Below are 22,976 nucleotides of genomic sequence, written 5' to 3' on the forward strand. Positions count from 1 at the left end.
AACACAGGGCCTTCTGTGGCTCTGTTGACCTGGTGACCAAAATCTCTGTGCAGGTGTGAACAATACTCATTTGCTCCTCATAGAGGATGTCTCTTGCTTTTGCTTTTCTTGTCTCTATTTCTCTTCTTGCTGGTATCAGCACAATTGTTTTCCTTTGGAGAGCTGCCCTAACCCTAAGAAAGCATGATTGGGATCGAGCTATGGATATGGGTGAGAACCCAGGCATGGTGGGAGTTGAGTTGATGAGGGTTGGGTGCACAACCTTGTCTGGATTGGTGAGAAGCAGTCCCTGGATATTGCTAGAGGTGCTGAGCAATGGAAGCCTCCTTTCTGCTGGGGTTGCTAACCCGAGTCAGTGTGAGCCTGAAGCTGTTTGTGGCTATTACTGGTTATCCATTCCTGCAGAACAAATGGCCACTAACTTTGTGGCATAAAACAGTATACATAGGGGCGCCTGGGTGGCTCAGTCGGTTAACCGTCCGGCTTTAGCTCAGGTCATGATCTCATGGTTCATGAGTTCAAGCCCCGCATCAGGCTCTGTGCTGACAGCTCGGAGCCTGGAACCTGTTTCAGATTCTGCGTCTCCCTCTCTCTCTGCCCCTTACCTCCCCAAATAAATACACATTTAAAAAAGAAAAATAAATAAAACAACGTACATTTATTATCTCGCAATTTCTGTGGATTAGGGGCTTGGGTGTGACTGAGCTGGGAACTGTGAATCAGGGTGTCTCAAGGTGTCAGACAAGGCTGGGTCTCGTTTTCAGGAGCTCAGTCAAGCGCTGAAGTGTCAGGCCAAAAACGAAAGCATCAAGCCGCTACTCTTGGCGTGATGGTGTAAGCAAGAGGCTGAACCTGGCGAAAGTACCTTGTCTCCCTGTTGCATTTTCCCCCATGGAATGCCACAGGGGGATCAGCACAGACGTGGGGGTCATCTTGCTGTTGAAAGAACCTGAATGAAACGCTCCAGTTGTTTTATGGATCTTAGAGATTGGGAGGTGGGAGTGCAGAGGGTGAGAGAGCAGGGCTGGAGGTGGAAAATTACTGGTACTGACTCACGGCGGAGGAAGTGTCTGCAAGGTCCTGTCCTCCCTCCAGAAGGAGGTCTTGGCACAGGTATCTGAAAAGGACCTCTGCCCAAGAACTCAGATGAAGAGACCTAGGAATGAAGGCACCAGGCCTAGGAATGACTGCAGACATGTGCAAGAGCATGACTGGTCAGAGGGGTGTGGTCCTTGATGCGTCTCCCTTCAGAGACTGCCGTGTGCCTGCTGTGCACCAGGGCTGGTGTGGGGAGGGCAGCTTTCCCCTGTGAGACCTGCCAGGTGAAGCCTTTGTCACTGCCTCTGGGCAGGCCTGAGAAGTCACACGTAGGTTTTTAACCAGGAGCTGGACACCCTATTCATCAGAAGCCTTGACTGGAGAATCATTGGCATCCAATCTCTCTTGGTGGTTGTTGGTAGGAGTCAGTTCCTTGTGGGCTGTTGGACAGAGGACCTCAGCTCCTCGCTGGCTGTTGGCCAGAGGCTGCCTTCAGTTCCTTGCCATATGCCTTTCCATGTGGCAGTTTATTTCATGAAAGCCTGCAAGCTGAGAAGGCAATATAGAAAGTGTGCTAGCAAGCCGTAAGTCACAATCTCATGTAACCTGATCACAGAAGTGCCATTCCATTAACATTGCTGTATGCTATTGGTTAAGCTTGGGTTACTCAAGGGGAAGGGACTATACAAGGCCATGAATACCAGGAGGTGGGACTCTCCAGGGCCTTCTTAGAAGCTGCCATCACAATGGCTTTCTGGCAACATAAAGGGAGAGTCTACTTGAGATTGAAACAAGCCCAGAGGCAAACAAAGCTGAGAAATAGGAGGGAGACAGGTACTTATGGCATCACTTAAGCCCCTGGATCCAGACACTTCCGAAGCCAAGCACCTATTGGTGAGGGGGACAGAGGATCTGAAGTGGGCTCTGTGCTGACAGCAGAGAGCCCGATGTGGGGCTCGGATTCACCAACTATGAGGTCATGACCTGAGCCGCGTCTGACGCTTAACCGACTGAGCCACCCAGGCGCCCCTAAAGATTCCAGTTTGCACTTGATTCCAGTTTTAGTCGCTTGAGTCTTGAGACTTGAAAAGACTTTTCAGTTTTATGTTTTCCTGATTAACATAAAAATAAGTCGGCCAGATTCTTTGGGTGTCTTGGGATAGAGATGTGCTGAGGTCACGTCAAGGACAAAGTGTTTGCTGAAGGGATGCTGGTGGTCCGGCACCCACCTGGAGCCCTGTTGTGGAGTAGGTCAGTTTTGGAGCTCAGAGGTCTCTGTCTCTCCAGGTGCCTCTTTCTCTCTGTGAATCTGTTGTTTTTGCACTGGTGATGAGCCATTTCTCCTCTATTCTCTGTATGTTTTTACCCAAACTCCCTGCTGCCTCTGATTTTCAGCCTGTGCAAGACTCTCAATGGCCCCTTTACACCCTCTGTACAGCTTCTTTCTGTATTAGCTCTGCCATTTACACCTGCCTGTTTCTCCTTATATACCAGTGCAGATTTAAGAGGTCAAATCTGATTGGTCCAGGTCATCCTGTGGAGCAAGTCTGTTCCATAGGTGATTTGTTTGACAAGTTTGTGGACTGGTGGTCAGGTGGGTTGGGTTGGACTCCTGGGGCTTCCTAGGATCTGTGGGCATGGCAGGCACAAAGACACAAAGCAAGCTGTTTTTCATGAAGATGGTCGAGGTTCCAGTTTGAATAATCACTAATTTGATAGCACTAAAACCTGAATGAATGAGGCTTCACTGAGTTTTAGCATGATTTGGGAGAACTGGTTTCTATTTCTAGCTCCTTTTTAATAAGGAGATTATCTGCATTAACTAAGGACTCTTTCTGTTGCAAATGAACAACATCCAATTTAAACAGGCACAGATCCAACATGGAATTTGCTGGCTCATGTATCTGCAAAGTCCAAGGGTAGTTCTTACTTCAGGCTTCGTGCCATCCAGAGGTCAAACAGTGTCAATGTCATCATGTCCATGATGTCTCTCTCTCTCTCTCTCTAGGAGCTACCTTCCTCTGTGTTGGCTCATTCTCAAGCAGCCTCTTTTGTCTTGGGGACAAGATGATCCCCAGCAGCCCCAGGCTGACATCCTCTCTCCTCGGCAGCACTGGCTGGAAGAGAGATTCCTTCTTCCCAGTGGTCCTACCCAAGGTTCCCAAATAGAGTCTCATTGGCCTGGCTTGGTCACCTGTGCATCCCAGAACCAATGGCTAGAGGAGAGGGATGCAATGCTTTGATTGGCCAGTCTCTGGTCACATGACCATCCCTGTGCCTGCCACCTAAACCGTAAGCAATGAGAGTGACATAGGAGTGGGCTGTTAGTAGTACTTGAAAGAGAAATGAATGCTAGCAAAAACAACACTAGTGTCTACACCTGATAATCTGTTTCTGCCTCCCAGTCTTTAAAAGCGTGTGTTGTTTGTGAACGGATCCTGCTAACATCCTCTGAGCCTACCAACATGTTTGCAGGTGACTTCTAGAACTTGCTCTTTCTTTTTTTAATTGAAGTGAGCTTCACATAACCTAAAATTTACCATTTTAGAGTCAACAAAGTGGTGGCACTCAGTGTGCAACTACCACCTCTGTCTAGTTCCAGAACATTTTTCATCCTCTCAAAATAAAGCCCCATGCCCATTAAACAGTTGCTCCTCAGTCCTTCCTCCTTGCACTCCTGGTGACCACCAGTCTGCATTCTGTGTCTACCTATTCTGGGTGTTTCGTATAAATGGAGTCATAAAATATATGGCCTTTGTTTGGTGTGTGGCTTCTTTCACTTAGCATAATGTTTTCAAAGATTTTTTTTTAAATAATGTTTTTTATTTATTTTGAGAGAGGCAGAGAGAAGGAGAGAGAGAATCCTAAGCAAGGTCCGTGCTGTCAGCACAGAGCCTGACGCAGGGCTTGATCTCACAAACCACGAGATCATGACCTGAGCTGAAATCGAGAGTTGGATGCTTAACCGACTGACACACACCCAATGCCCTGAGCATAATGTTTTCAAGGTTCATCTACATTGTAGCAAAGTATGGGTGCTTCACTCCTTTTTATGGGCTGAGTAATATTCCATTGTGTGTATATCCAGAATTTGCTTAGTTCTTATTTTATCTTATTTTTTTATGCTTAATTGTGGTAAAACACACATCACATAAAATTTGCCATCTTAACCATTTTTAAGCACAGCTATGTGGCATTAAATACATTTGCACTGTTGGGTAACCACTGCCATCATCCATCTCTAGAACTTTCCTCATTCTCTCCCCTGCCCCCTCCCCTGGCCCTGGCAGCACCATTCTAGTTCCCGTCTCTAGGAATCTGACTTCTTTAGATACTTCATGTAAATGGCATCATACAGTAGTTGTCCTTTTGAGACTGACTTATTTCATTTGGCATGATGTGCTTGAGATCATCCATGTTATAGCTTGTGACAGGGTTTCCTTCTTTTTTTTTAACTTAAAAAAATTTTTTTAAATGTTTGTTTATTTTTGAGAAAGAGAGACAGAGCTTGATCAGGGGAGGGGCAGAGAGAGAGGGAGACACAGAATGTGAAGCAGACTCCAGGCTCTGAGCTGTCAGCACAGAGCCCTACGCAGGGCTTGAACTCATAAACCATGAGATCATGACCTGAGCTGAACTTAGATGCTCAACCGACTAAGCCACTCAGGCACCAAAGGCTTCCTCCTTTTTAAAGGCTGAATAATATTGCAGGTAGGGATACACCACATTTTGCTTATCCATTCATTCATGAGTGCACATTTGGGGTTGTTTCCACCTCTTGGCTACTGTGAATAATGCTGCTGTGAAAATGATGTGCAAATATCTCTTCAAGATCCTGCTTTCAGTTCTTTTGGATACAGACTCAAAAGTAGGATTGCTGGGTCATATAGTAAGCCTACTTTCAATTTTTAGAGGAAATAGACTTGCTTTTTTTTATTTAAAAAATTTTTTTTAAATGTTTTTATTTATGTTTGCAACAGAGAGAGACAAAGTATGAGCAGGGGAGGGGCAGAGAGAGGGAGACACAGAATCTCAAGCAGGCTCCAGGCTCCGAGCTGTCAGCAGAGAGCCCGATGCGGGGCTCGAACTCACAAACCGTGAGATCATGACCTGAGCTGAAGTCAGATGCTTAACTGACTGAGCCACCCATGAGCCCCAAGACTTGCTCGTTTTTAAAATTAATTTTCTGTCTAATTTTTTCCTAAAGATATTTTACGTAGAAGATGACAGCGTGAACGTAAAGAGTATCTTAAAATGCTTTGAGACACCTGGCTGGCTCAGTTGGTAAAGCAGGTGACTTGACTCTTGATCTCGGGGTTTTAAGGTCGAGCTCCATGTTGGGTGTAGAGATTACTTCAAAACAAAATCTTTAAAAATAAAATAAAATGCTTTGAAATTCTCATAGCAGAAAAGCAAAAATCTCAGTATAAAAAACCTAACAAGTGGCATGCTGGAGACCAAGATCTCGGTCAACTTCCAGAACAATGTCTCAGCCCAGCTTCCATGGCCAACAGCCTGTGCCTGGATCCTCTGATGTCACAATCCCAAATCAAGCATGGCCTCAACAACAGTTTCTGAATCACGGCCACAGGACAGAGGGTTGTTTTTTGTTTTTTTTTGCCTTAGGCCTGCCTGGTGAAACTCTTTCTCTAGCAGAAGCACAATGAGTAAACTGGAATGAAGCCACTCCACCAAATAACCACATCAGTGAATTTCCTCCCCTCACTCAACAAACAAAAACAACCTGCAGTTTCTCAGACTCATTCATTTGAGGCTACCCAAGGACAGCACCTACGGAAACTCCCTGCCTAGACACACACACACACACACAAACATAGACACACACACACACATAGACACACACACACAGACACACACACACACTCACACAGACACACACACACAGACGCACGCACACACACACACACACACACACACACACACACACACACTACAATCCAGAAAGGCAAGTATATAGCGGATGTGTGTCAATAAATATAACATTTGTTTTTCTTTTCTTCCTTTTTAAAAATTGCTTTCCCCACCTCCTTTAATACGTGAACAGTGCTCTGAGTAATCAGTAAATATTGAGCACCTCTGCTGTATGCCAGGAGCCTCTGTACTTCTCCAGGGCTGGGGTTTTAACCTGGATTTCTGGGGCACTTCTTGGTTTCTGGGTGAAAACAAACACTTACTGTGGACATTTGCAGGAGTGCTTGGCTCCTTCCGCTCTGGCTGGCAGAACTGCCTCTCTGCCCAGACCTGCTTTGGACTCTGCAGACCACTTAGCACAGATGAAGTGGCTTTCTTCTCAGCTGGTTGTCAGCCTTCAGCAAGTCCCTGAAATTTCTGAACTTCCACTTTCCTCAGTTGTCTGACAAGGGAGAAAATGAAAAGCCATGATTGCATGATTAAGTAATTCATGACCCCATTGTGTTAGCCATTTTATTTTATTTTATTTTATTTTATTAAAAAAAATTTTTTAACGTTTATTTTTGAGACAGAGAGAGATAGAGCATGAATGGGGGAGGGTCAGAGAGAGAGAGGGAGACACAGAATCCGAAACAGGCTCCAGGCTCTGAGCTGTCAGCACAGAGCCCGACGCGGGGCTCGAACTCACGGACCGCGAGATCATGACCTGAGCCGAAGTCGGACGCCCAACCAACTGAGCCACCCAGGCGCCCCTGTGTCAGCCATTTTAAAGAAAACATTTTTGGAAATGTATTTAACATCAGGAAATGTTCAAAATAAAATATTAAAAGAGGGCTAATGCAGAATTATGTATGTATTCTTATGTGGATCACATACTCTGCATATATTGTTAAAAGCATGAATATAGAACTTCGTGGAGGTTGAAACATTTGAAATAAATGACAGGGTAATAAAAGCGTTAGGTACCCTTTTCACTTAAAAATTGACCACAGAGGCCCAACCCAATCTGGAACATAGTATCTCAAACTTAAAATGTAAATTTTCTTTGACCCACTTTTAGCATTTTTTTTATCCTCAAGAGAAAACAACCAACCTAATAAGGGCCTCATGCAAAAGGGTAAGTATTGCAGAGATGTTTCTAGAGCATAATAGTGAGAATGCCTTCCATGTTTCCAAAGGGGGGGGTTGTGTTTATAAACAAGTGACAATCCATACAATGGAATCTTGTGCAGCTATTAAAAATGTTGCTGTAGGGGCACCTGGGTGGCTCAGTCGGTTAAGTCTCTGACTTTGGCTCAGGTCATGATCTTACAGTTTGTGAGTTCCAGTCCCACATCAGGTGAGCTCGAGTCCCACTAAAGCCCTGGGTGAGTCTGCCCCTTGCTCACTTATGCTCTCTGTCTCTCTCAAAAAATAAAATAAAATAAAATAAAATAAAATAAAATAAAATAAAATAAAATAAAGCCAGGTTAAAAAAAGTGTGGCTGTATTTATTTATAGACATGACCGGAGAAAGCCAAAAAGAGGCAAATTACACAACAGCATGTATGTCATATTGAAATCATATTTTCATATATGCATATTCACATTTATATGCATAGAAAGAAGTCTGGAAGGAAATACAGCAACATGTTCATTGACTTGGGTGGTAGGATTACTAAAGGACATTACTTAACTAATTAATTTTATGTTTGCTTATTTTTATATATGAATTTTATGCAGTGAATGTCTAATAAAGTAATAGCTTCCTACTTGGAGGTGCCAGGCTGTGTGTGAAGCACATCAGATGAGTTGCATGGAATCCTCACAATGATCATTTCAGGGGTGTTGGTAAACCCAGTTTAGAGAGGGAGAAACTAAGGCCTCGTGAGGATAAGTCACATGCTGTATGAGTTTCCTGTTGCTACTCAAATGACCACAAACTTAGTGGCTTAAGACAACACAGATGTATTATCTTATAGTTCTGGATGCTAGAAGTCTGAAGTCTCACCGAGCTAAAAATCAAAAGTGTCAGCACAGCTATGTACACTCTGGAGGCTCTAGGGGAGAATCGGTTTCCTTGTCTTCTCTAGCTTCTAGAGGTTACCGGCACTCTTTTCTCATGGTCCCTTCCTCCATCTTCAAGGCCAGCAATGGCTGGTTGAGTCTTTCTCACATGGCATCACTCTGGTTTTGACAATCCTGCCTTCCCCCTCCGATTTAAGGACCTTTGAAATTACCTTGGGCCCACCCAGATAATCCAGGATAATCTCCTGATTTTAAGGGCATCTGATTAGCAACCTTAATTCCATTTGCAACCATAATTCCCCTTTGCCATGCAATATTCACAGATTCTGAGGTTAGGATGTGGACATCTTTGACAGGCCATTTTTCTGCCTGTCACACATGCACAAGGTTTCATAGGTATTGGGTGAGTGATTTGGAATATGAACTCATTCTGTTTCCTATACCCATGCTCTTAGATTATGCTATGTGGCTGGGTATTTGTGTACTGAAGAAAATTTTAAACTTTTCCTAGGTTAAAAAATAAAAGGATATTCCTTTTTGTGTCTCTTCAGCCTTATTCAGCCTTATTGCTATGCCATCCACCTGCCCCTACCCAAATGCCCCATTCCAGCAAAATCCATCTGCCCACTGTTCCAAGACCTAACACTCCAAGTTCACTTCCACTTCAGGTTGTCCTCATACTGTCTTTTAAACTTGGGAGTGTCACTCTTGGTCATCTGAGAAGCTGTGCAAAAAACTTATTAGGGGAAATGGCTGTGCAAATAAGTGGGAGGGAGTGAAGAGGCTGGGAGAGCTGTCTGACCTGTGCAGGAAGCGTCTACCTGAGGTGCAGTTTCAAAGAAAGCAGGCAAGTCCATCCTGACTACAGAGGAGCCCATCTCCAGGCTCTGCCATAGTATCTCTGCAGAGCTCGGTCATTGCCAGTGGGGGAAGTCTGCCAAAGCCCGGCCTTGGCTTAAAAGCAGAGAGAGCATAGCAGCTGGGACCCAAATTCTCTCCTACCAGTCAGATCTAAGAGGCGCATTCTCATGGTTGCCAAGTGGGCTCTTCGTGGTGACACCTTTCCTAGAGGAAGCTTTCTGGAGGCCAGATCATGACCGCCTCACCTCTACAACCCCCCTCCCCCCTGACCCTTGCACTCCCAGCTAGGGTGTGCCTAAGGGCTTTGTGTCTGGCTTTTGTAGCCAGGCAGGCTTACACCTTTCCAAGCCTCAGTTTATTTATCTATGGAATGGGGTAACAGCAGTGCCTTCCACTTTGGTTTGGTGTGATGATGTAATGAGACTCTGAGTTTCAAGGCCTCCCTTCAGTTAGGGCCTGGCATAGGGTAGTGCTGACCGTCAGTAAATGACAGTCCTCATTGGAGTACTCTTTGGCCTAGTACATCCCTAATAAAATTTTCCTGAAACTACCTACCAAGTTTTTTTTTTTTAATGTTTATTTTTGAGAGCCACACAGAATTTGAGCAGGGGAGGGGCAGAGAGACAGAGGGGTACACAGAAGCCAAAGCAGGCTCCAGGCTCTGAGCTGTCAGCACAGAGACCGATGTGGGGCTCAAACTCACGAGCAGTGAGATCATGACCTGAGCCGAAGTCCAACGCTTAACCAACTAAGCCACCCAGGCGCCCCTCATTAATATATGTGTATAAAGATGTTCATTTCCTTGATGTTTGTAAAAGGAAAAAACAACAAAAAACATAAATGTCCAACATCAAGAGGATTGTTGAATAATTATGGTGCATCTAGAACCAAATAAGCCATTAAATAATGATTTATTTTTGATTTGATATTTTTGATATATACTTTGATACCTTTTTGATATATTCCATAATGTTGGAGGTTAATGCAATTTTTATATTAATGAATAAACAGAACGAAATTATTGTTAACTGATGCTTATATCCATGTAGTGTAATAGAAATGATTTTAATTTAATTCATTAGGGTTTTTTTCCTCCGAATTTTCTACAATGAACTTGTATTCTCACCATTAAGAAAACAACAGACAATTTTTAATTACCTGGGGGCGAGGAGAGAGGTGGTAATCAATGTAAAAAACTGTCCTAAGGTCAAATTGGTTAAGGACTGTTAAATAGTGCCCATTACATTTAGTAAAAAGAAAGCATTTGGTGGCCACCATGAAAGCAGTTCTGGCAGAGGCAGAGCCCATTGTCAGCAACACAGGAATCATTATGGTTTAAAAAGTTAAAAAAGAAAATCACTTCCCAGGAATCTTGTTTGCACCAAGTGGGTACAGGGGAATCAAATACATGTGCAAATATATTTGTCCGTTTAGAGAAATGCACATTAGTTCGATCTCAGGCCCTCTCACTTGGCAGTCACCAAAACGTGAGCATGCGCAAAAAGTACAGGGCGGTGAGGGCAACCAGGTTTGCTGTAAGAAGTGGGAAAAGAAGCAAGGACTTATCATTTCTGTATTTAAAAAATAGAGCAAGAATCATGCAAAATGGTAAAAAAATATATATATACATATATATACATATATATACATATATATATACATATATATACGTATATATATGTATATATATGTATATATATAAGCTAGTTTAATTGCATTTCTTGATACAACAGTCTTGCAAATCGAGGCACAGCAACTTGGAAATCTGCTACTGCAGCGGGTTAGCAACTACCCTCAGTGCAAAAAGAAATGCAAAACCTACTGCATTGACCTGGGACTGCGAGACGCCCCGTGCTACCGGTTTTGACCAATTAGAGAGCAGAGTAGGCCGGGCCTCGCCTGTGATTGGAGGATAGGGGAAGGGCAAGGCTGTGGCTCCGACGCATGCGTCTCCACGGCTGCTGGTCCCGCGCCTCCTCCCGCCAGCTCGCCGACTGCTGGGAGTTGCTGTTGTAGGCCTGTGCCCTTACCTCCCGCGACTCTTCTCCGCCGTCTGCCCACCTCGGCTCAGCGATGCCGGTTGACCTCAGCAAGTGGTCCGGGCCTTTGAGCCTGCAGGAAGTGGACGAGCGGCCGCAGCATCCGCTGCAGGTCAAATACACGGGGGCGGAGGTCGACGAGCTGGGCAAAGTGCTGACGCCCACCCAGGTACCCGAGGGCGGCGGGCGTGTCTCTGCTCCAGGCCTGGAGGCCTCCGGGGAGGGGACCCGGCGGAGATGGGAAGGATGTTCCGGCCTCTGTGCGCCGGATCCTCAGAGGGAAGGGGGTCGCGGTGCCCACGCTGCAGGCCTGCAGACACCTGCGGGCCCCAGGACCGCAGCACGTGGCGGGCGGGGCTCCGCCTGCAGGAGAAAGTGATCTACTTTGCAGGGACTTACTTCGTGGTGTTGGCCCGGGCCTAGGCCCAGAAATTGCTTGGGCCTTGGGGGCAGGGGCGGGGAGGGGGCGGTGCCCGGGAAGTGATGGCCGAGGTCGCCCCGGCCGCCCCAGAGCCTCCCCTCGGGTCCCAGAATTTTAGGCCACAGTTTGGGTGGCAGAGGCCCCACCCGAGGCCATGTGACGCATTATGTAACCGGTGACCGGTATCGCCCCCGGATTCCTCCGTTTGTCTTAGTGGGCAAGAGCAAGAAGCCACCCGAAGGTAAGTTCTAAGTTCGTTCTGCATCTGGAATGCTCGAGGGCAACAGCATGCAGTGTTCTACCGTTTGGCCTCCAACGCCCCGGCCTGAGACCCGACCAGGCCCTGGCTGCTGCAAGCGGAGAAACGAGTGCCAGACACTTGCTAGTTATCGGTCATGAAGCTCCGGGGCAATGGTGTGAATAAACTGTTTTGACAGCGAACTGTGTTGGATGTTTACAGAGCTTATTGTTTTAAATAAAGTGCCTCTCTGCAGCCCACGTTTTCCCAGACTCACTATGCAGTTGGGCCACCTGGACTTTCTCATTTTCTGTGCACTTTTAAGTGTCCAGTTAATTCAGATTGCACTTTAGTAAGCCCCAGCTAAGCTCCTGGTCACAGAATCTAGAGGACCTGTCATTCCAGACCATGTGAGGTTGCAGTTTAGAGGACTCAGTCAGCGGCAGGGTTTAAATTCAGACCCCACCTCTTTCTGTTAATAACATGCTAGGGTAACAGCCCTGTAGTGTGGTTGGGACTAAAATAAATAATGTATATTAGTAAGCTCCTGGCTCTCAGCAGAATCAAAAAACTTTAGATTTTATTAATAATCTACTGTGTGTTACCTTTGAGGAACCTGAAATCAAAGAGTGTTGGCTTCTGCATTTCTGACTTTTTAATTCCACACTGCTTCCTTCCTGCAGGTTAAAAACCGGCCCACCAGTATTGCATGGGATGGCCTTGATCCAGGTAAACTCTACACCTTGGTCATGACAGACCCAGATGCTCCCAGCAGGAAGGACCCCAAATACAGGCAAGTTGGGGAAAGACGGGGAACACCAGGAACACCAGGTCATCCAAATATGACCTAGTGCTTTCTGGCATGCTGTGCCAGGAGAATAGACCCAGTTTGGGATGTCCACACCCATGCTTAAGCCAGAGTGTGCATTTCCTACCTCTCAGTCCCTAGTGCAGCAGTCTAGAAACTGTAGCCCAGAGCCACATCTGTCTCATACGTATTTTTGTATAGCCCCATGAGCCAAGAATGGTTTTTACATTTTTAAGTGATTGAAATTGAAAGAATAATGCTTTGTAACATGTGAAAGCTACAAGAAATTCAAATTTCAGTGTTCACATAGTAAGTTTTGTTGGGACACGGCCACGATAACTTATTTATGTCTTGTTAATGGCAGCTTTCACACTATCGCCACAGAATTGGATAGTGACAGAGACAGTATGAACGGCAAAGCCTAAACATTTACTGTCTGGCCCTTTCCAGAAAGTGTTTGCAGATACTGCCTAGAAAATCTCAGAGGGAGGTATTGGGCCCTCTCTTGTGCAGAGTGGTGAGGTTTGTGCTGGCCAAGAAAGCAGGACTGTCTGTCTGTGTCATCGCTGCATCCTGGCCCAGAGCCTGTGCTTCGTGCACACTTGCTGACTGTGCAGTGAGTGTGTACTAATTTCCTGTGTGTTGACTGTCCTGTGTTCCTCATTATAGGGAATGGCACCATTTTCTGGTGGTCAACATGAAGGGCAACGACATTAGCAGTGGCACAGTCCTCTCTGATTACGTCGGCTCTGGGCCTCCCAAGGGCACAGGTCAGTAAAAGCTGCTTTGGGGGGTGAGGCAGGCGGGGGTAGTGGGTGCACATTAGGAGTGGCCCAAAGGGCTGCAAGTTTTAGTTTGGTTCTCAGAGATCCCTTAGCCTAGTGGGGCTTTCAGGCAGTGCAGTTCAACCTCCAAGGCAGTTGCCTGCCAGGGACATTGAGACCTGCAGTGACGTCAGGTGGCTAGAACCTTGGGTTCTGGTCAGATGGCACCTCTGTTAATGATTGCCTCTCAGCCACTAGGCCATCATATGCAGAGAAGTTGGTGAGAGCATTCCGAGGAAGCAGTGTTGCAGAAAGCTTGGAACAGTTTCCGGGGGTGGGCGGTGGGGGTGGCAGTGCCATGCCGCTGCACGTGGATGGAACACAGTTAACCCATCTGAGTTCTACATTCAGCCTTCGCCGGTTCCCATGGAAGACCTCAGAAGTTACCATAGTTTCCAAATTTGTTATAAAGAACTGGCTTCTTTATCTCTTTATAGCTCCTTTCTGTTGCAAGTGTAGGGTGGTATCCTCTTGAAAAGACTTGGAAGCAAGAAGTATACTAAAGATACGCACATATGTTGTGTGGTGTTATGTTACAGATTACATGTGCTGTGTTACGAAGAGAGGGAGAAGACTATACTGAAACTTCCCCAAGTCAGATGTTACACCTGTTGTGCATTACAGGGTGCTTTCATTTGCTGGAGTAAGGAAGTCAGGTGGTTGGAAACACTGTCCAGCCATGTTAGTCTGAAGAGGTACAGGAAGGTTCCCGACAAGAACAGTTGGCCATAGGCTCATGCTTTATCTGTAGACCCTGAAGCTTCAGATGGCTTCAGGCCCTCTCATGTATTCATAAGAGGAAAGTAAAGGTACATCTTTTCCAGGGATCGATTAAGTTCTCTAGGGCAGTTATATAATTAGGCAGTTTAATTATGGGAAGTACACACAGGAGAATAAAGCAATTCTCTCGAGTAGGAGCTGTGTTCTCATTAGCAAAAAAAGCTTCAGTGACTGACTTTTTTTTCCCCTTTTGCTTTTTAAAAAATATTCTTTTAGTAAAGTACAATATGCATAGCAAAAAATGCCCAGACCATAGTTGCTTTAGTCCATGAATATTGACTGACAGATGAAGGTGACCCTGTAAGCACCTTTGAACACTAGTTGTTTTTCAGCATCTTTGCTACTTAGTTGGTTGCAGTGAGTTTTACCAGGCACTAGGGTAGGTCCTGCGGTGAAGACGGTCAACTAGACAAACAGCATAGCTTTATGGAGCTCTTTTCTAGTGAGGAGACTAAACTGAAAAGTAAGACTCTTAGAGGAGTGTTAGTACGGCAGAAGTGAAGTGGGTGTTCAGATGGGGGTGGTGGAAGATGACTTGCAATCGGGTCCCAGTGGAGATGGGCTGGGAGCCCAGAATGAGATGAGTGGGGGGCAGAGGTGGTAGGAGGGGTGAGCAAGGGCCAGGCCCAGGCCCTGCTGCCAGCTGTGGACTTCATGCCAATTGCAGTGGGTTTTCAGCAGGTGAGTGTCCTGACTCCTACCTCTGCGGGTCCTCAGTGTCCCTCTTGTCAGTGGGGTGGCTGGGTCCCTCCCAGTTGGCATGTTGAACATGAACATGGGTGACCTCTCCATCCTTGATGCCTAGCTGTGTATGCATGTTCCCTCCAGGCCTTCACCGCTACGTCTGGCTGGTTTACGAGCAGAACGGGCCGCTGAAGTGTGACGAGCCCATTCTCAGCAACCGATCTGGAGACCACCGTGGCAAATTCAAAGTGGCATCTTTCCGCAAAAAGTACGAGCTTGGGCCCCCGGTGGCCGGTACATGTTACCAGGCTGAATGGGATGACTATGTGCCCAAACTCTATGAGCAGCTGTCTGGGAAGTAGGGAAATGCTAGGAGACAGAAAGCATGCTGGAGGTCTGGAGCAGTGTTCTCAAGTTCAGTGTTGCATGTAGATTTCTCTGCTTTCCCATGTCCCATCCTCACAGGTGAGGCCTGAGCAATCAGATAGTGGTTTAGAGTGACTTTTCCTTCTGCCTGTCCTTTTATAATTTCAGAGAGTCACATCCCAGTTTATGTTTTGATCAAATTTGAACTCCTTTGTGAGGGATATATTGGTACCAGGATGGGGTCATCACATTGTTAATATGAGAGTAGCAACCCAGAATTTAAGAAAGAAAAAATTCAGGTAAAAAGACCAGGTCTTCTAGTAATAGAGCAGAGCATCAAAGACTCTTGAAGGGAGGTTTAAAAAAAAAAAAGAAAAAGATTCATTGCCTCTGCCTTTGTGAGCTGAGTCTGGAATTGTGCATGATGGCACTTCTGGGTCATGTTTCCACGGCCATGTCTCTCACCAAGAAAGCCAGAGGCTGGTGTGTCCACTAACCCCCAACATCTCAGACTATTTACTAGGAGTAAGTGTCCTGCTCTGCCTCCTTGAAATAGCAGTATTGGAAAAAGCAATAGGCAGAGTTGCTTTGCGGTTAAGGCACTGCCATTTAGATGAACTACAGGGCTGAGTGAGTTTGTCAAAAATCCCTAAGTTGTCTACCTGTTGAACTGGTCACTCTTCGTCTGTGTAAGAAAAGCCGATCTGGGGTTGCGGACTATTGTGTTAATTATGCTGTTTGCTTATAGTTGAATAAAAGTAAAAACATTGTGTGGATGAATCAGGTCTCTAGATATTTTGCCCTTTTGGGTATGGGGTTTCATAAATGTGGGAAGTCAAGAGACAGCCCCTTTCCCTCACCAGCAATGATGACCGGAACTTGATTCAGGGACCATACAGAGAATCCACGCTGTATATGTGCCATCAGACTACAGCAGAAGTAACCATTCCATGGGCATGGGCTCCTGGGTGGCTCAGTTGGTTAAGTGTCGAACTTTGGCTCAGGTCATGATCTCACGGTTTGTGAGTTCGAGCCCCACATCGGGCTCTGTGCTGACAGCTCAGAGCCTGGAGCCTGCTTCGGATTCAGTGTCTCCCCCCTCTCTCTGCCCCTCCCCTGCTCACACTGTCTCTTCCTCTCAAAAATAAATAAACATTAAAAAAAAAAATAACCATTCCAACTTGAGGGTTTAAAAAAAAATAAATCACAAAGCTTTAGGCCAACTCTTGCCCAAAAAGTACCTTTGTTTTTCAAAAGGACTTCTCTCCACCTGAGTGAAACCAGTGGCACACCTTCTCCCTTGTTACTGTTGGGCACAGGAACAATGACCAAAAAATAGGCTACACCTCTCACTGTTCTGACTTGTGATCCATACGGAATCTGTACCCAAAAGGTGGGAGGGTGGGTTGGGGGGTGGTTACAGTTGACCCTTGAACAATTCAGGGTTTGCAGCACCCCACCCCACCCCGTGGTTAAAAATCTGTGTATAACTTTTCAGTCTCCATAACCTTAACTACTAATAGTCCGCTGTTGACTGGAAGCCTTACCAATAACATAAATAATTGCTTAACACATTTTGTGTCTTCTATGCACTATATACCATATTATTACAATGAACGAAGCTAGAGAAAAGAATGTCCTTAAGAAAATGATAAGGAAGAGAAAATAGATTTATGGTACCATACCGTCTTGAAAAAAGTCCACATGTAAGTGGACCCACGCAGTTTTGAAACCCATTTGTTCAAGGGTCACCTGTACTTGGACACCACTTAATGTACCAAAAAGAAAGGAAAGGAGATATTTGAAGGTCCACATCACTGACCTGGTTTGTGATGGAGAAGGGGTTGTGATTGGGCCTGGCATGTGCTAAGCGAGGCTGGGTCTTTCCCCCACCTTTTGCTGCAGTTCCTTCTCTGAAAAAACTTGGAAATGCTGCTTTGTGTCCTCTCTGGAGGGGTGGGGGAAGGAAGAAGGTAATTATTTTCTAACTTCAGGGTTTTAAAATTCAATTTTTAAATTGCAAAACGGGCACCTAGGTGGCTCAGTCGATTAAGTGTCCAACTCTTGGTTTCGGCTCAGGTCATGCATGATCTCACGGTTCGTAGGTTTGAGCCCCGCAGCAGTCTCTGTGCTTGATAGTGTGGAGCCTGCTTGAGATTCTCAATCTCCCTCTCTCTCTGTCCTTCCACAACCCCCGTCTCTCAAAATAAATAAGCTTTTAAAAATATATAAATAAGGGGCACCTGGGTGGCTCAGTCAGTTAAGCATCCAACTTAGGCTCAGGTCATAATCTTAGGGTTCATTGGTTTGAGCCCTGGGTTGGTCTCTGTGCTGATGGCTCAGAACCTGGAGCCGGCTTCAGATTTGTGTCTCCCTCTCTCTGCCCCTCCCCCACTCATGCTCGCAAACTCTCTCTCTCTCAAAAATAAACGTTTAAAAAATTAAAAAATATATAAATAATTTGCAAAACAAAAGTCCTATAAAGAAAACAACTATCCTGTTGACCTTAAAAATAAATATGCAAAATAACGCACACCCATGGTTAGACGAGGAACACAGCGTGGGAAGAAGTGCCTTCCGCCTTCCTGGTTCTTCAGGAGCAGTTAGCAGTTTGTGCTTTCTTCAGAAACCTAAATCTCCAGGTAAGCCATATATCTACATATCTCCTCTTTAAAAATTAGGGTCTTTCTACCCATGTTAGCATACATTGTTAGGCACTGTTTCTTCCCCAACTAATGCACCCATGTGCAGTATATCTTTAGTTAAAAGGTGCCTACAATTCACATCTATATTTTGAACAAATATTCTATTGTTATGGGAGTTCTGTAAAGAACCAGTCCAGTTCCCCTACTGTGATTAGATTATTTCTGGTAGTTTGCTATTATAAACGGTGTGTCCACAAACATTTTTCTAGATGTATAAATGCTTTTGCAAGTAATTTAGTAAATTTCTACCATATAAATAGGTCAAAGGGTATATACATTTTTAGTCCCGATCCTGACAAACCACCCTCCAAAAATGTCATGCTTATACTCAACGTCAATGGTACATGAAAGTACCTTTTTCTCCCCGTGCCCTTAACTGATTTTCTCAAACTTTAAACATTTTAATAATTTGGTATTTATGTGTATTTAAGATGAGGGGAGCCTGGGTGGCTCAGTCTGTTAAGCGTCTGACTTCGGATCAGGTCATTATTTCACGGTTTGAGGGTTCAAGCCCCATGTCAGACTCTGAGCTGACAGCTTGGAACCTGGAGCCTGCTTCACATTCTGTGTCTTCCTCTCTCTGGGCCCTTCCCCTGCTCATGCTCTGTCTCTTTCAGTCTCTCAAAAATAAATAAGTGTTTAAAAAATTTTGTTTTAATAATTTACTCTTTTCTCTCTAAACTCCTGTTTTCTTTGAGACTTCTCTGCTAACCACAGTACTTTCTCACTCATAGAGACTGAAAAATCAATGAGGAATTATGGTAGTATGTTAGTTTCCTGGTCTAGGACAGGTATAGACTCAAAAATGATTCAGAAAAAGGTCAACAACCCAACCAAAGAAGGTCACGTGTATGCGCAAGAAGATCACATGAAAAGAATACATAGGAAAAGATATTATAAGCTTAGAAATAGGGGGATAGCCTCCCTCAGTCTGTTTTTAATATTTATTTATTTTGAAAGAGACAGAGAGAGATAGAGCATGAGTGGGGGAGGGGCAGAGAGAGAGGGAGACACAGATTCTGAAGCAGACTCCAGGCTCTGAGCTGTCAGCACAGAGCCTGATGTGGGGCTCTAAATCATGGACCAGTGATCATGACATGAGCTGAAGTCGGAAACTCACCTGACTGAGCCACCCAGGCGCCCCTCCTGCTATTCTTAATTTGCTAGGAGTTCTTGGTTTTTATCTTTTTAATGAATGGATGTAGAACTTTTTCCAAATGCTTTTTCTGCTTCTACTGAAATGATTTCATGAATTTCCCACTTATTTTGTTAATATAGTGATTACATTGATTTTCAAGTGTTAAATCAACTTTGTATTTATGAGATAAACCTTTCTTGTTCATTGTGTACTACCAACCTTTTTTTTTTAATGTTTATTTTTGAGAGAGAGAGGAAGAGAGAGTACGTGAGTGGGGGAGGGACAGAGAGAGGGGGAGACAATACAAAGCAGGCTCTGCACTGTCAGCACGGAGCCCTACGCAGGGTTCAAACCCATGAACCATGAGATCATGACCTGAGCCGAAACCAAGAGTCAGAATCTCAACTGACTGAGCCACCCAGGCATCCTGTAATACAAATCTTTTAAAATATTGCTAGTTTTCGGGGCGCCTGGGTGGCTCCGTCGGTTAAGCATCCGACTTCAGCTCAGGTCATGATCTCGCGGTCCGTGAGTTTGAGCCCCGCGTCGGGCTCTGTGCTGACTGCTCAGAGCCTGGAGCCTGTTTCAGATTCTGTGTCTCCCTCTCTCTCTGACCCTCCCCCATTCATGCTCTGTCTCTCTCTGTCTCAAAAATAAATAAATGTTAAAAAAAAAATTAAAAAAAAATTAAAATATTGCTAGTTTCCATCTGCTAATATTTTATTAAGCAATCTTATATCCATATTTATAAGGTACATTCATTTATATTTTGCTTTTTTTTTATAAAGTCTTTCCAGATTTTTTATTATTGAAGTATAGTTGATATACAATGTCATATTAGGTTTAGGTGTACGTGATTCTACAATTCTATACATTACTCAGTGCTTACCACAAGTGTAGTCACCATCTGTTGTGTTTCCTATGCTGTACTTTTCATCTCCATGACTTACTTATAACTGGAAGTTTGTACCTTTTAATCCCCTTCACCTATTTTGTCTGTCCCTCTCCCCTTCTTTGTCAGGTTTTGATATTACATATACACACAACAAGTTGGGTAGTGATCCTGTTTTCTTTATGTCTTGAAAAAAATTGTGTAAGGTTTGTGTTACTTCTTCCTTGAATGTTGATAGGATTCACTAGTGAAACTGTCTGGAATTGAAGTTTTTTCTTGGAGAAACTTTTATGACAAATTCAAAAAATTTAAAGATATAGGGCTATTAAGTTTCTATTTCTACTTGTGTCAATTTTGGTTAAGTTGGTTTTTTAAGAAATAAGTGTATTTCATTCAGGTTGTCAAATTTGTTGCTATGAAGTTATTCATAGTTTTCTCTCATTATCCTTTTCATATCTGTAGGATCTGTGATGATAACTCCCCTATTCACCCCTGATACTGGCAATTTGTTTTTTCTTGGTAAGTCTAGCCAGGAATTTGTCAATTTGGTTGCTCTTTTCAAAGAATAAGCTTTTGGCTTGGATGGTTTCTTTGTTGCTTATCCTCTATTTCATTTATTTATTTTTTATTTAATATATGAAATTTATTGTCAAATTGGTTTCCATATAACACCCAGTGCTCATCCCAAAAGATTCCCTCTTCAATACCCATCACTCACCCTCTCCTCCCTCCCACCCCCCATCAACCCTCAGTTTGTTCTCAGTTTTTAAGAGTCTCTTATGCTTTGGCTCTCTCTCCCACTCTAACCTCTTTTTTTTTTTCCTTCCCCTCCCCCATGGGTTTCTGTTAAGTTTCTCAGGATCCACATAAGAGTGAAAACATATGGTATCTCTGTATGGCTTATTTCACTTAGCATCACGCTCTCCAGTTCCATCCACGTTGCTACAAAGGGCCATATTTCATTCTTTCTCATTGCCATGTAGTACTCCATTGTGTATATAAACCATAATTTCTTTATCCATTCATCAGTTGATGGACATTTAGGCTCTTTCCATAATTTGGCTATTGTTGAGAGTGCTACTATAAACATTGGGGTACAAGTGCCCCTAGGCATCAGTACTCCTGTATCCCTTGGGTAAATTCCTAGCAGTGCTACTGCTGGGTCATAGGGTAGGTCTATTTTTAATTTTTTGAGGAACCTCCATACTGTTTTCCAGAGTGGCTGCACCAGTTTGCATTCCCACCAACAATGCAAAAGAGATCCTCTTTCTCTGCATCCTCACCAACATCTGTCATTGCCTGAATTGTTAATGTTAGCCATTCTGACAGGTGTGAGGTGGTATCTCATGTGGTTTTACTTGTATTTCCCTGATGATGACTGATGTTGAGCATTTTTTAACGTGTCTGTCAGCCATCTGGATGTCTTCTTTGGAGAAGTGTCTATTCATGTCTTTTGCCCATTTCTTCACTAGATTATTTGTTTTTTGGGTGTTGAGTTTCATAAGTTCTCTATAGATTTTGGATACTAACCCTTTATCTGATATGTCATTTGCAAATATCTTGTCCCATTCCATCCGTTGCCTTTTAGTTTCACTGATTGTTTCCTTCGCTGTGCAGAAGATTTTTGTTTTGATGAGGTCCCAATAGTTCATTTTTGCTTTTGTTTCCCTTTCCTCCGGAGATGTGCTGAGTAAGAAATTGCTGTGGCCGAGGTCAAAGAGGTTTTTGCCTGCTTTCTCCCCTAGGATTTTGATGGCCTCCTGTCTTACATTTAGGTCTTTCATCCATTTTGAGTTTATTTTTGTGTATGGTGTAAGGAAGTGGTCCAGGTTCATTCTTCTGCATGCCAATGTCCAGTTTTCCCAGCACCACTTGCTGAAGAGACTGTCTTGATTCCATTGGATATTCTTTCCTGCTTTGTCAAAGATTAGTTGGCCATATGTTTGTGGGTCCATTTCTGGGTTCTCTATTCTGTTCCATTGATCTGAGTGTCTGTTCTTGTGCCAGTACCATACTGTCTTGATGATTATAGCTTTGTAATACATCTTGAAGTCCGGGATTGTGATGCCTCTAGCTTTGTTTTTCTTTTTCAGGATTGCTTTAACTATTTGGGGTCTTTTCTGGTTCCATACAAATTTTAGGGTTGTTTGTTCTAGCTCTGTGAGGAATGCTGGTGTTATTTTGATAGGGATTGCATTGAATATGTAGATTGCTTTGGGTAATTTTAACAATATTTGTTCTTCCTGTCCAGGAGCAGAGAATCTTTTTCTATTTTTTTGTGTCTTCTTCAATTTATTTCATAAGCTTTCTATAGTTTTCAGTGTACAGATTTTTCATCTCTTTGGTTAGGTTTATTCCTAGGTATTTTATGGTTTTTGGTGCAATTGTAAGTGGGATTGATTCCTTGATTTCTCTTTCGGTGGCTTCATTATTGGTATATAGGAATGCAACTGATTTCTGTGCATTGATTTTATATCCTGCGACTTTGCTGAAATCATGGATCAGTTCTAGCAGTTTTTTGGTGGAATCTTTTGGGTTTTCCATATAGAGTATCATGTCATCTGCAAAGAGTGAAAGTCTGACTTCCTCCTTGCCAATTTGGATGCCTTTTATTCCTTTGTGTTGTCTGACTGGAGGCTAAGACTATGTTGAATAACTGGTGAGAGTGAACATCCCTGTCATGTTCTTGAGCTTAGGGGGAAAGCTCTCAGTTTTTAGAGGAAATTAAAAAGTACATGGAAGTCCATGAAAATGATAACATCACAGCCCGACGCCTCTAGGACACAGCAAAGGCAATCCAGGCCTTCCTAAAGAAGGAAGAAAGGTCTCAGATACACAACCTAACCTTACACCTTAAAGAACTGGAAAAATAACAGCAAATAAAACACAAAGCCAGCATAAAGGCAGAAAGTGAGCAGAAATCGAAACCAACCAACCAAACAACAACAACAAAAAACCAGTAGAACAGATCAATGAAACCAGGAGCTTGTTCTTTGAAAGAATTAACAAAACTGATAAATCCCTCACCAGTTTGATCAAAAAGAAAAAGGAAAGGAACCAAATAAATAAAATCAAGAATGAAAGAGGAAAGGTCACAACCAACACAGCAGAAATACAAACAATAATAAGAGAATATTATGAGCAATTATACACCAATAAAATGACAATCTGGAAGAATGGGCAAATTCCTAGAAACATTTAAACTGCCAAAACTGAAACAAGAAAAGTTGAACAGACCCATAA

General features: G+C 43.9%; 1 protein-coding gene and 1 long non-coding RNA gene across 2 annotated transcripts; one reads left to right on the top strand and one right to left on the bottom strand.

Annotated features, from left to right (window-relative positions):
• Positions 1–643: 643 nt before the first annotated feature.
• Positions 644–6,437, bottom strand: LOC113595061 (uncharacterized). The gene is made up of 2 exons (XR_003415514.2): positions 6,234–6,437; positions 644–1,587 (listed from the first exon to the last, which is right to left on the bottom strand). It is a non-coding gene; the product is annotated as an uncharacterized LOC113595061 (long non-coding RNA).
• A 4,347-nt stretch (positions 6,438–10,784) lies between these two features.
• PEBP1 (phosphatidylethanolamine binding protein 1) lies at positions 10,785–15,778 on the top strand. Its single transcript, XM_027043918.2, has 4 exons — positions 10,785–11,046; positions 12,220–12,329; positions 13,014–13,114; positions 14,777–15,778. Exons 1-4 carry the CDS (start codon positions 10,912–10,914, stop codon positions 14,992–14,994), a joined length of 564 nt encoding a protein of 187 aa, XP_026899719.1. The 5' UTR covers positions 10,785–10,911; the 3' UTR covers positions 14,995–15,778.
• Positions 15,779–22,976: the final 7,198 nt, after the last annotated feature.

Source organism: Acinonyx jubatus, chromosome D3 (genome assembly GCF_027475565.1).
Source record: "Acinonyx jubatus isolate Ajub_Pintada_27869175 chromosome D3, VMU_Ajub_asm_v1.0, whole genome shotgun sequence".
Lineage (NCBI taxonomy): Eukaryota > Metazoa > Chordata > Mammalia > Carnivora > Felidae > Acinonyx > Acinonyx jubatus.

What these genes read in the sequence shown, in the direction of transcription:
- PEBP1 (XM_027043918.2), top strand. Translation starts at nt 10,912, where the DNA reads ATGCCGGTTGACCTCAGCAAGTGGTCCGGGCCTTTGAGCCTGCAGGAA. An exon ending in AGGAAGGACCCCAAATACAG is followed by an intron (nt 12,330 to 13,013) that starts GCAAGTTGGGGA and finishes TCCTCATTATAG; the next exon opens with GGAATGGCACCATTTTCTGG. An exon ending in TGGGCCTCCCAAGGGCACAG is followed by an intron (nt 13,115 to 14,776) that starts GTCAGTAAAAGC and finishes TGTTCCCTCCAG; the next exon opens with GCCTTCACCGCTACGTCTGG.